Source organism: Prionailurus viverrinus, chromosome C2 (genome assembly GCF_022837055.1).
Source record: "Prionailurus viverrinus isolate Anna chromosome C2, UM_Priviv_1.0, whole genome shotgun sequence".
NCBI lineage: Eukaryota > Metazoa > Chordata > Mammalia > Carnivora > Felidae > Prionailurus > Prionailurus viverrinus.
The window spans coordinates 110,413,139-110,426,666 of record NC_062569.1 but is presented as its reverse complement, the minus strand read 5'-3'; the positions used below and the strand labels follow the sequence as shown (position 1 = coordinate 110,426,666).

At 42.0% G+C, this 13,528-nt stretch overlaps 1 protein-coding gene across 1 annotated transcript in view; it reads right to left on the bottom strand.

The window, feature by feature from the left end:
• ZBTB11 (zinc finger and BTB domain containing 11) overlaps window positions 1–9,164 on the bottom strand; it is a 32,287-nt gene extending 23,123 nt beyond the window's left edge. Inside the window, exons 1-2 of the mRNA XM_047875160.1 lie at window positions 8,624–9,164; window positions 950–1,185 (exon numbers count right to left, since the gene is read on the bottom strand). Coding sequence (XP_047731116.1) covers window positions 950–1,185; window positions 8,624–8,933 — 546 coding nt within the window. The 5' untranslated portion in view covers window positions 8,934–9,164. The remainder of the gene's footprint in view (window positions 1–949; window positions 1,186–8,623) is intronic.
• Window positions 9,165–13,528: the final 4,364 nt, after the last annotated feature.

The window sequence follows — 13,528 nt, the reverse complement described above, 5'->3', positions numbered from 1 at the left end:
TTTTTTAATGTTTATTTTTGAGAGAGAGAAAAGGAGACAGAGACAACCCGAAGCAGGGCTCAAATTCACAAACTGTGAGATCATGACCCAAGCTGAAGCTGGACACTTAACTGACTGAGCCACCCAGGTGCCCCAAGACCTAGCCAGTTTAATTTACCTTGTTTCATGACCTAAAGATTGTTTCCAGAAACATATTGTCTACCTGTACCAACATACCATTTATTTATTTATTTTATTTTCAGAGAGAAAGAGAGAGACAGAGAGACAGAGACAGAGAGAGAAGCAGGCAGAGAAAGAGGGAGAGAGAGAATGCCAAGAAGGCTCTTCACTGTCAGTACAGAGCCCAACACGGGGCTCAATCTCATGAACCTCAAGATCAGGACCTGAGATGAAATGAGTCCAATGCTTAACCCACTGAGCGACCCAGGTGCCCCACCAATATACCATTTAAAAAGGCAGGAAGAGGGCCATCTGGGTGGCTTAGTCTGTTAAGCGTCTGATTTTGGCTCAGGTCATGATCTCACATCACAGTTCGTGAGTTTAAGCCCCTATTGGGCTCTCTGCTCTCAGCACAGAGCCCGCTTCAGATCCTGTCTCCCTCTCTCTCTGCTCCTCTTCTCCTCTCACGGGCATACACCTGTGCTCTCTCAAAAATAAACAAACATTTAAGAAATAAAATAAGACAAGAAGAATGATTAACAACAAACCAACAACCTACATTCTAGAGACTTAACTACAGGAATATTTATAATTAATGAAAAAGCAGTCTTAGCATACTTTTAGTGTATGTAGTAACAGAGTGTATTACCTGAGACTTACTTAAATTTTAAAGACTTACTTAAATTTTCAACAGTCAAGCAGTTTTGGTACTTTAAGAAAAAATTCACCAAGACTACAAACCTAATACATTAGTTACAAATGTTAAAGCTGAATGGAAAGTTCTACTTACAAATACAAGTTCATGTTTGGACACTGGCTTCTTTTTTGCAGGCTTGGAGGCTGCAGTTGGAGCTGAAGTAAAATTGCTCAGATCATCCTCTGATTCATTACTTTCTTCTCCAGACTCAAGGTCTAGTCCCAATTCTTCTAACATTTCTGAAGTATCTGATATTGGACGGGACCGATCTAGCTTCTCCTGGCATTTGCTACACTGTTTAATGTAATCTTTCACTTGCTTTAATATACCTAGAATAAAAATAAAAATTAACAAGTCGAATTTAATACTATGTCATTTGAAAATTATTTTTGGTTCTTTAATCTACGTACACTGATATGTTTGAGTGCTTATGTGTGGACACACAGCATGTAAAAGTGATTTCTTGAGAATGCAAGGTGCATGTTTTCATAGATGTAAGGTTACAGATGATGGTTTCCATTTTTATTTTTGCTTATTCCTAGTTATTTGCTTCCCCACCATATGATTACATAGCAGTACCCGTTTCCATGAGAGCTGCAACTCATTCATGTTATAGAAATTGTATGAAAATGCCAATATGACCTTCGTGAACAGTTATATAACGTGATTACCTCTCCACCCTACTAACATCAGGCTTTCCCATGCAATTTGCTTTGGTCAATGGAATATAAATAAATATAACGTGTGCCATGTCGCAAAAGCTTTAAGAGGCCCTGTTTCTCATCGGTGATCTGATCTTTGTCCCCTCTCTCAAATAACAGCATGTTCCAGATGGATGCCATCATTTAGCCTGAATTGTAGATGAAAAACGACAGGTGGAGGGGCGCCTGGGTGGCTCAGTTGGTTAAGCGCCTGACTATGGCTCAGGTCATGATCTCACAGTTTGTGAGTGCGAGCCCCGCATCAGGCTCCGTGCTGACAGCTCAGAGTCTGGAGCCTGCTTTGGATTCTGTATCTCCCTCTTTCTCTGTCCTCCCCCCACTCACGCTCTCTCTCTCTCTCTCAAAAATAAACAAACATTAAAAAAAAAAAAAAAAGGTGGAGTGAAATTGCAACATAATGAGAGTGTAAAATAAATCTCATTTTTGAAAGCTATGAGATTTTAGGGTTGTATGAAATAACAGTTTTTGTTTTGTTTTGTTTTTAGGTCCTTGCATGATGCTGGGCACAAAGCAGGACACAGTAATTTTTTTTTTTTCATTTTGATAGAAAAAGCAAGAGTGGGGGAGGGGCAGAGAGCGAGAGGGAGAGAGAGAGGGAGGGAGAGAGAAAGAGGGAGAGAGAGAGAAAGACGGAGAGAGAGAGAAGGGGGGGAGAGAGAGAGAGAAAGAATATCCCAAGCAGGTTCCGCACTGTCAGTACAGACCCCAATGCAGGATTCTATCTCATGAACCATGAGATCATGACCTGAGCAGAAATCAAGAGTCAGAAGCTTAACTGACTGAGCCACCCAGGTGCCCCAGAGCATATACAGTCTTAACAAAAGTTGCTTGTACACAAGCCACTCACAAGATCCTATCGTGAATTTCAACTTCTAGTTCAGCATGTTGGGGCAGGGGTGAGGAGCAGGGAGAATGCTTACACACACCATCCTCCTTACAAGAGGAAATTACAATTAATTTCCATCCTACAAATGAGAAGAATGAAGCCTAAGAGTAAGAAACTTGTCCCAAGTTGCATCTAGTAAACTGCATTACTGGGTCTCCAAAAGCCATCTGATTTTCAGTATATTATGCTACTTACCCAGGAATACATTTATCCATCACTGTGGCAGAAAATTCTCCCCCTACAATCCCCATGTAAAATGTAAATGAAAAGGCTCATTACTTAGCTAAAATGATATAGAGGTATATAATAAGTTCCTGAAAAGAATTTCAAGATGTCTAATTATACCATGGTTCCTTTCAACCTTCGGTTAATATTCAAGCAATGTTTCTCAAATTGTATTATGTCCCATACTTACTAAAAAAGTATACACTGGATTAATAAATTCACAAAATTATATTTGCATTTTATACACACATAATGGGTATTATCACATTCAAAGCTCTAAGAGTTCTACAATGAAGACAGCTGCTTAACAGAAATTTGCCAAATTTATTTCTTATAGATCCTCCCCACCCCCCCACTCCCCGCCCCCTCTGCCCGGAACATAACTCAGAAAATACTGGGTCAGGATTAAATAAAACTTCCATAAAAAGGCATTTATGTGTGCGTATTTAGAGAATATATTCTAATGTCTGAAAATGCTACAGTCAATAAAAGTCTATACCTGTATGTTACAGTCAATAAAAGTCTATACAGTGAGAAGATTTTTAAAAATGATAAAAAGGCTGGATGCATATATATTTTACATATAATTACATAAATAATTAAGAGTAAAATTATATTTTACATATAATTAAGAGGTGCTTGGCTGGCTCATTTGGTAGAGCATGCCACTTTTGATCTCAGGGTCATGGGTTTAAGCCCCACATTGGGCATAAAGCTTACTTTAAAAAAAAAAAAAAAAGTTCATTCTCTTTGTCAAAAGAAAAAAAAAAGTGAATGGGTTGGGGTGATGAAAAATTTCTGAAGAGTGGTGACGGTCACACAACAATGTGAATGTACTCAATGCTTCTGAACTGTACACTTAAAACAGTAAATTTTATATTATGTATATCTTACCACAACTAAAAAATAAGTAAAGGAGTACAAATACAAACTTCCAACTATAAATAAATCATGGAATAAACCATGGGGATGAAAAGTACAACATAGGAGATATAGTCAATAATATGGTAATAATAATTTTCCATGGCAACAGATGGTACCTAAGCTTATCATGGTAAACATTCATTATGTATATAATCGTTGAATCGCTAAGTTATACACCTGAAACTAATATATTGTAGGCCAACTACAGTAAAAAGAATAAATGGCTATAAGAGTGGGAAATGACACATGTAAGAGAATACATATTTATAAGTAAAAAAACATACTTAGAGGGGTGCCCTGGGTGGTTCAGTCAGTTAAGCGTCCAACTTCAGCTCAGATCATAATCTCATGGTTCGTGAGTTCGAGCCCTGTGCTGGGCCCTGTGCTGACAGCTCAGAGCCTGGAGCCTGTTTCAGATTCTGTGTCTCCCTCTCTCTGACCCTCCCTTGCTCATGCTCTTTCCCCCTCACCTCTCAAAAATAAACATTTAAATAAATAAATGAATGAACATAAAAAAATACTTAAAGAATAAGAAGTAGTGCTGAGGAAGTTTTCATCTTCACAGTAAACAAAGAAGGCAGCATGTTTTCCTAATTAACTTTGGATGTATTTCTAAACATTTTATGATTCTACATCGTTCAGTATATTCTGCATATAGCAGAACTCTGGTTACACCATAAACTTGTTAAGTTCAAATGGTATTGGAAAAACTACATAGGAAGCATTTGAAAAGGATGAAAATTATTAAAACTACAGGAAAAAATTTTAATGTATGATAATCAGTTTTCTCAAAAGTCACCCGATATTCAAGTCCTCTCCCTTGAGTGTTAGTGTTTTGATGGATCATCTTAAATCTAGCTTTAAAGATTCAGAAACCTAACCTCTAGTTCATCCAGAATTGATTAAGTTGAAAGACTGACTCAAGTTAATCACTAAAAAGACATCAATATATAAACACAATTAATTTACTACATTACTGAAAAGGATTGAAACTACTTATGCAGCAAAATCTGAACCCACTAACTAGCTCGGTGACCATGCCAAACCTCTCTGTGCCTACGTGTCATCGACTGCAAAATGGGGGTAATGGTACTTACACTATGGTGTTATGATTAATGTTAAGATTTATAAAGCACTTTGAACACTATATGACACACAGTAACTACTACATAAGTGTTTGCTAAATACGGTAATACTCACTGGTCAACCTCTCTGGTACTGCAAAAAACAAAAACCCCACATAAAACATCAAGATTACCATTAAAAGATTCTTCACTGAGCACAGAATCAAAACAAAAAAAGGTGAAGACTTTAGTGGGTAGTCCTCTAATAAAACAATTTGAGGAACAGTTTCTTACCCTAGGGCAGGGTTTCTCAACTTCAGCAGTGTTGACATTTTGGGCCAGATGATTCTTGCTGGTGGCGGGAGGGGTGTAGAGGGCTGTCCTGTCCATTCTTACTGTATCACGTTTAGAAGCATTCCTACCCTCTACCCAACTAGATGTGGATAGCAACCCCTCAACCACCACCACGAGTTATGACAATCAAAACTGTCTCCAGACAAAGCCAGACATATCCTGGGAAGCAGAATCGTTCCTGGGTCAAGAACCAATGCTTCAGAGATCTATTTGCCAAAATGAACAATTTTGCTCCTATCAGCTCTTCAAGAGCTTCCATCCCTATCATTTTTGGATACAATGACCACCCCAGTTCAGGGGCTCCCATTTCTGGTTACATGCATATGAATTCTTCTGTTTTGTTTTCTTCAAAGAGGTTACAGGTGGTTAGTTATGGTTATAAAGACCCAGTTTTTGGTGGATTTTCTGGAGATTACAACCTCTTCTAGGCTCCCTAACAACAGCATCCATTTATCCCATTATTCTAAAACAAAAATCAGTTCTTGGGGTAGGGACTTCTACAGGTAGCTAACTTTTTTTTTTTTTTTTGGCCAGTTTAATCTTTGTTTCCCCCTCCTAATTTAATTCTTTCTTTACATTCTGGAAGCATTTCACTGTAGATACCTAGCATCAGCATCTGATGGAGGCAGGGAAGAGAATCATTTTGAAACTCCAGCACAGACTTCAATACAAGATGAAATAAGAGGTTTATGTGTGTGTGTGGGGGGGGGGGGGCATTGAGAATAATTATTAACATTTTACATTCTGAAATTTGTTATATGTAAACTTCTAGGCACGAACCACAGTTTCTCAACTGTACTCAAAGGAGGAAAATTGCTACAAACTCGCCTGAGCACTAGAATATATCTTATGATAGCAGCATTTCAAAAAAAAACACCCAAAATAAATTATGAATCTCATTAAACTGTCCTTGATACAACTTATGACTCTGGAACAGTTTGGCACTTAAATTGATCAATTCTTAATACCTTTCAGGTAAATAGTCTACAATAGCTTTGTATTATATACATATATCTTACACATAAACAAGGAAGCAACCAAAGTGTTAACGTACTAAGAATCAATATGAATAACTACTTTAAAAAAAATAAAATGAATAGTTAATAACTGAGAGCAAACTTCTCTGATGATTATGAATTATTTTATTATTATTATTTTTAAGCAAGCTTTATGCCTAACGTGGGGCTTGAATTCACAACCAAGAGTTGTACGCTCTATGGACTGCAACAGCCAAGGGCCCCACATTCTTATTTGAAAGGAGGAACGACTAAAATAATAAAAATAATGAGATCATCAAATAACAAAAACTCATTACATGTCAAAATAGCATTTTATGAAAAAATCACTATTTTCATAAAAATAGTGAGAAGAGGGGTACTGCTTTACATTTTTGAAAATCTTTTTGATGTGTGGCTTAACAGAAGACAGATTATCATATATACTTCTGCAATCAACTTATTGCCATATATGACATGTCACATAGCCTCTGGAAAACTCCACCGTATACTTGGAAAACAACTAGGAAAAAAAAGCAAATAATGCCTTGGAATTATCATGAAAATAATTTTGCCTTTGTGGATCTTCTGAAAGGATCTCAGGGCCTCCCTTGCCAGGGGTTCACTACTCTACTGATGTGTGGTACTTCAAGAATAACAGTTCTAGTCGTTTAATGCCTCTTAAGTTCTACAAATGTAGACAAACCACCAATGTATCTCTTTCATTTTTAAATTAAACATTAAACATGGTCTCATTTTTAAAAATTTTTGTCTTTTAAGACACTGCACACCAAAAAACTCAAACAACCCCCCCCCCCCAACCAAACTGCATTCAATATCATTCACAGATAATAAGTTTAGGGAACGAAAATTCTTAACACTAAACCGTTACAGCAGCATATAATAGTGGTTAAGAGCATGAAATCACAAAGGTCAGCTGTGTGACCTCTGACCTATATAACCACCTGATGCTTTTAGTTTTCTCATGGCTGAAACAGAGATAAATATTTCCACCTTACACGATTTTATCAAGATTAAACGAAAACAAATTAAGAGCTCAGACTATGCCTGCATGTACAAGTCTGATCAATGATACTTGGCTATATTTTAATTTTTAACATGTCATAAAGTATTTTTTAATTATTTTTTTAAAGTAATCTCTACACCCACAGTGGGACTGAAACTCACCACCCCAAGATCAAGAGTCACAAGATCTAACCACTGAGCCAGCCAGGCGCCCCAACATGTCATAAAGTATTAAACATAAGACATTTTCTCAGGAAAACAATTGCCTGACCAAATCAGTTTTAACAAAAGGCAGCAATTACTCCGTATTCACCTTTCACACTTCCGTCCCTTTAGAGGAATTTAATTCAAATACTGGTTTAAAATAAAAAATAAATTAAGAGAACGCATTTAAGCAAACAATAGAGCTGGATCGTTTTTTGAAAACACACAAGAACTCTTTAAGGAACAAAAGGAAGGACTACCCAATAGCTTGTCAATTAATAGGCTTGATGACAAAGTTCAGGAACTGAAAAGAACTTCAGAAATTAGTCCGTAGTCGAATTTCTTTAATCACGGATAAGCAACCCAGACTGTTAATTTCTCCTGAGCCATAAGGAGACTGAAGGGCAGAATCCTTCCTTACAAAACCTCTCCTAAGGGCCTGCAAACTTCCACTAATTCCAAGCGAACAGTTTGAATGTAAATCAAATTTGTGGAGGATGAGGGCGGGAAAGAAGCCAAAGACCCTTGCCCTCATTCCTTAACCTGGTTCCCAAGCAGGCAAGAAACTTAAGAGCAGTATTTCCTGTTACAACCACAGTAACCTTATCTTTCAGGAGTGTACATAGTGCCTCAGTTTCCAAAGCGCTTTCTACGGTATCAAAGGGAAGAAAATGAAAACATTCATAATGAAAGGCATCTGCTATTCACATTGAATTCTTGCCCTAAAATCGAGGTTGAAGACAGTTATTTCCATACAGTCATTTCAGATCAGCTCTGCACAAGCTGTGTGATCGCATTATTGCTTATTTACGCCGCAGTAGCACAATTCGAAGAACACGGGCAAACAGGTCCAGAGAACCTCAAACCCGCAGGCCCAAATCCTAGCTCAAACGGCTGAAGCAAGCAGCCCAGGCTTGGAACAGACTGTCCCTTCCCCAGACTATCAGCAGGAACAAGATTTTAAAAGGCACAGACGTAGCTCCGCTCGATCGCCGCCCTGGAGCGTCCGGGAGGGCAGGAGCCACCGCCTCCAGCACCGCCGAAGGAGGCGGGCCTGCCGCAGCCCGCACGACCGGGCCCCTCCCGGCGGCCGGCCCGGCCCCCGGGGAAGCCCCCTTCGCCCCACCCCGGGCCAGGGCCCGCCCCCAGCTTCCCCGGCCTTCTTCCTGTGGGAAGTGCGGCTCCTTTCGCGTCCCCCACCCTCTCGGCTCCGCCTGGCAGCCGCTCCGCCGCGAGCGCCGGCTGGGTGGGCGAGGGGCGTCTGGGACCCTCCAACTCGCTCGTGCGCAAGCAAGCCCGCCTCCGCCAGCGGGCCTTGCCTGGACAACAGGCCGCCGCCCGCCCCCTCGCCACGGGCGAGGTCCTACCTCGCCACCAGTAAGTCTTGGACAAGTCGTGCCAGGTCTGATGCCGGGTGTGGTGAGTGCCGCCCGGGCCCAGGTGCGCCGCCTCGATGAGCCCCCGGCGCCGCTCGGGCTGCAGCACCACCTCCAGCTCCGCGAAGGTCTTGCGGTGCCGCTGCCGCCGCTGGTAGTACAAGGTCCCACCGCGCACCACATAGCAGGCGGCCGCTTTGCGGATTTTACGCTTGACATTGCCCTCCGTGCCCGGAGCATACGGCTCACGCTCGTTTGTCAGGTAGCGAAGAATGGCCCGGTAGCTTTCCTCGCTTGACATCTCTGACGGCGGCTCCCTAAGGGCGCCTGTCAGTGGTGGGGGAGGAAGACAGCGCACTAGCTCCGGACGGATGCAACAGCGGCGGCGGCACTGTAGGGAGGAATGACTGTATCTGTGGTGAGTGCTCTTCGGACGGCGCCCGCAGCGCGAAGGCAGAACCGACGAGTTGGTAACCAGGGGGAACTGCACTTCTCCAGCGCGCGGGATCCGCTGGCGACTGACAAAATGGCTGCTGCACCACCGGAAGTGACGTGATCAAGGGCAGTGGGTGAGGGGACTGAGTCCTGATTGGAGCGCACAGGCTTTCTGGATTGATGAAGCCAGCCGGGTGACGTCAGGACTGCGGGCGGACATTTTGGAAGAGGGTAGGCCTTTCCTTCGAGACCGAAGACTGCTTTGAGCAGACATCTTAAGTCCTGGCAGTTTCCCTTTTCATTTTTTCCTTCTTTCCCTTGCTCTGAGCACGTGTGGGAGTTGGTGGGCTGTTGATTTCCCGTCGGATATACACCAAGGTGTGGAGGAGTCTGGTTTTTTTTTTACCCCGATTACCTTCTGAGACCCCCAACAACGTAAAAGCATAAGATTTTGAGGATCTTAGTAAAATATAAGCCTATGGACACAAGACCAAAGATAGCCGCATTCACATGTAAATTTATTTTACAGGTAAACGTTTGAAATCTGAGTCCTTCAGTGATAAGAATTATAATTTCCAGACTTAAAGTGTTGGCTCCAAATCAGCCATGGAACTGTCGGGATTTTCCTCGAATGACCGTCTAACATAGGGGCAGTTTTCTATATTTGAAGGTAATGATGTTGGCAATGAGTGGATAGCACTCTTACAGCTTCATTTGCATGTATTTTTACATAAGCTGGGGGGGGGGGGGGGATTCTCCATTTTACACCCAACATTTACCGAATACATAAAAGACCAAGGCGACCTGAAATGCATCTTCCAGCGTACAGTGCGGGTCCTGTTTCACATCTTTAGCGGGTAGGCCGGAGCAATGGCCCATGCCACCCATCCGTTGGTTGAATCTGCAGCGCAGACAAGACTACAGGCCCAGAGCATCCTACTCGACAACTGGGGTCTGGCATTGACAGTGCTTTGCTAGTTCCAGGTCAACCCTCCCCCTCTGCCCCCAGCCTGGAGTCTGCAGTCACTGGGTCAGGCTCTCTGACCCTGCGGAGACATGTTAAGAGGTAAACAGGTGAATGCACTGGGCTCAAAAAATAGGATGGCACCCATTTTTGCGGTACTTGCGGTTGAGGTTGCGGGAGTTGACAGGTGGCTTAGATACCTGAGGCAGCATCCTTGAATAAGATTCTGGCTGTAGGTACCTGAGCTCCCAGACATATATAGGAAAGACATAACCACCAGACCAGGTATTTACTTAGGGTCACTCAACCCAGACTGAGACACCTGGGGAAAGGAAGAGGAATTAGAAGGTACAGATGCATCCTCTCTGCTCTTTGGAGTGGGCCACCCAAAGCAGATACCCAAATCAACCCTCCAAGAACTGTGCTGGGCCAGCACCATCACTCTTATACCGTGAAATCGACTTCCTTTAAAACTAAATTTAAGGGGCACCTGCGTGGCTCAGTTGGTTAAGCAGCTGGTTTCGGTTCATGTCATGTTTTCATGGTCTATTCATTAGTTCAAGCCCCATCTTGGGCTCTGTGCTGACACCTCAGAGCCTGGAGACTTTTTTGGATTCTCTTCTCTCTATCCCTCCACCACTCATGCTCTGTCTCTCTCTCTCAAAAATAAACATTAAGAAAGCTGCAGCTCTTTAAAAAACAAAAAAAACTAACTTAAAATAGATTTAAAAAGTTGTGGAAGTGGACAAAAACTTAAATTACCCAATTCAGTTTCTGCCAAAATAACCTGTGAAAAGCATTTAGAAGCACACTGTACTTGAATCGCCTTTGGGCCAATGTGGAGAAAAGGTTTTACAGGTGGACTAATTGTCTTCCTGAGAAAAGCTAAACTTGCCACCCTTCTAGAACAGGTATTTACTATTTATTTTCTAGTTCCTCCTGGGTTGCAGGCTACCCAGGAATCAAGGGCAATCATAATTGACAGTTTCACCTTAAGTCATGTAAGCCAGAAAAGCAGTGATTTAAAAGGACATTTTTTTCCTGTATCCCAAAATTAGGAATCTAGCTCTGAACTCAAGTTGGGTAGTTTTGTTGGTTAAGTTTCCTTGTTCACAGCTAAATAATGTTCTTATTTTCCTTGTTGTTTCAGAAAAAAAAAATTACACAATAAATGAAAAAAATTTCCAAGCAAAACCTTAGATATTTCTAAGCAAGAGCCAGTGGATTTGCACATTTCTTAAATTGATGTTAGAATTTTAGTTTTCAAGTCCCCCAAAAGGGCTATTTTATTTATTCCTAACACCCAGAACAATGCTTGAATTTAACATGCACTAGACAGAATAATTCTATCACTTTGGATAGCATGGGGGGGATGGGGGGAGGAATGCTGAGGTCTGATTTTTACCTTCACCTAGTATTTCTATATGTAAAAGCATGTTTCTCAAATGAGGATGCGACTTGTAGCTTTCCAACTTGGCAGTGGCACATAACAGGATTTTTTTTTTACTTTTTAAAAAATTTTTTTCAATATTTTTGAGAGAGACAAAGTGCAAGTGGTGTAGGAACAGAGAGGGAGACATAGATTCCAAAGCAGGCTCCAGGCTCTGAGCTGTCAGCACAGAGCCCCACGTGGGGCTCGAACTCACTAGAGTTCATGACCTGAGCTGAAGTAGACACTTAACTCACTGAGCCACTCAGGCGCCCCTAGTTACTTTTGAGAGGATGAGCACGAGTGGGGGAGGGGCAAAGAGAGAGGGAGACAGAGAATCCAAGGCAGACTTGGAGCTGTCATCGCAAAGTCTCACAAAGGGGGAGATAATGACCTGAGCAAAGTCTGATGCTTAACTGACTTGAGCCACCCAGATGCCAGAAGTACAAGCCTATTAAATTACTCTTCCTTGTCACATTTTACACACACATTATCTAGAGTATCAGCAGGCTACTGGTTTTTCTTGCAATTTTAACATGGCTCTAATTCCCAGCTCAACAAACTACCTTGGGAATTTGTAAGCATATTCACGTGCTAACAAAGTTGTACTCTTCATTCAAACTTATTTCTGGAAAAAAAGAGTGGTAGGGGCGCCTGAGTGGTGCAGTGGGTTAAGCGTTCGACTTCAGCCAGGTCACGATCTCGCGGTCCCTGAGTTCGAGCCCCGCGTCGGGCTCTGGGCTGATGGCTCAGAGCCTGGAGCCTGTTTCCGATTCTGTGTCTCCCTCTCTCTCTGCCCCTCCCCCGTTCATGCTCTGTCTCTCTCTGTCCCAAAAATAAATAAAAAACGTTGAAAAAAAAAATTAAAAAAAAAAAGAGTGGCTTAAGAGTACAGTTGAAGTTTTAAGTACTTTTTTTTTAAATGTTCATTTTTGAGAGAATGTGAGTGCAAGCGGCGAAGGGCAGAGAGAGGAGACATAATCATACCGTTTGCAGCTATGGAACTGGAGGGTATTATGCTGGGTATTACGCTAAGTGTCAGTCGCAGAAAGATACGTTTTCACTCATGTGGATCTTGAGAAACTTAAGTCCATGGGGGAAGGGAAGGGGGAAAAACAGAGAGGGAAGGAGGCAAACCATGAGACTCATATAGAGAACAAATGGAGGGTTGATGGGAGGTGCGGGAAAGTGGGTGATGGGCACCGAGGAGGGCACTTGTTGGGATGAGCACTGGATGTTGTATGTAAGCCAATTTGACAATAAACTAAAAAATAATAATAAAGTAGACTTCAAGTCCCTCGTAGAGCCCAACACTAGACTTGAGCTCATGGCCTTGAGATCAAGATCTGAGATTGAATTGCAGGTTTAAGTGAAGTTGTAGGCTTAAGGGACTGAGCTACCCAGGTGCCCCAAGTTTTAAGCACTTTCAATTCAGCTATCAACTGATGGTAATAGGTGAAGGGCAAACCCAATATAAAATAAATGTTTACCATGGAAGAGTAACTCAACAACAGAAATTCATTGAAAAGATTTACTTTTGGGGAACCTGGGTGGCTCAGTCGGGTAAGCTTCCAACTTGATTTCGGCTCCAGTCACGATCTCATGATTCCTGAGGTTGAGCCCCTTGTCAGGCTATGTGCTGACAGGCACAGACACGCACTAACACAAAGACTGCTTAGAATCCTCTCTGCCCCTCCCTCACTCACATGCCTGCACTCTCTGAAAATAAACATTTAAAAAACATTGTATTAAAAAAAAACCTAGTTCTCAAATTCTTAACTCTATAGTTCAGCTATTACTATGTAGGCACAATATGCCTGTTTTGTTATTAAAAAATTTTTTGAGAGAGACGGGGGGTGGGGGGGGGGAGGGACAGGGAGAGGGAGGGGAGGGAGAATCCAAAGCAAACTCCAGGCTCCAAGCCGTCAGGACAGAGCCTGACTCAGGGCTCCAATTCATGAACCATGGAGATCATGACCTAAGCCAAAGTCTGACATGACACTTAACCAACTGAGCCACCCAGGAGCCCCTACCTGTTTTTATAGTAAAAAAATCCACCACAATCTAG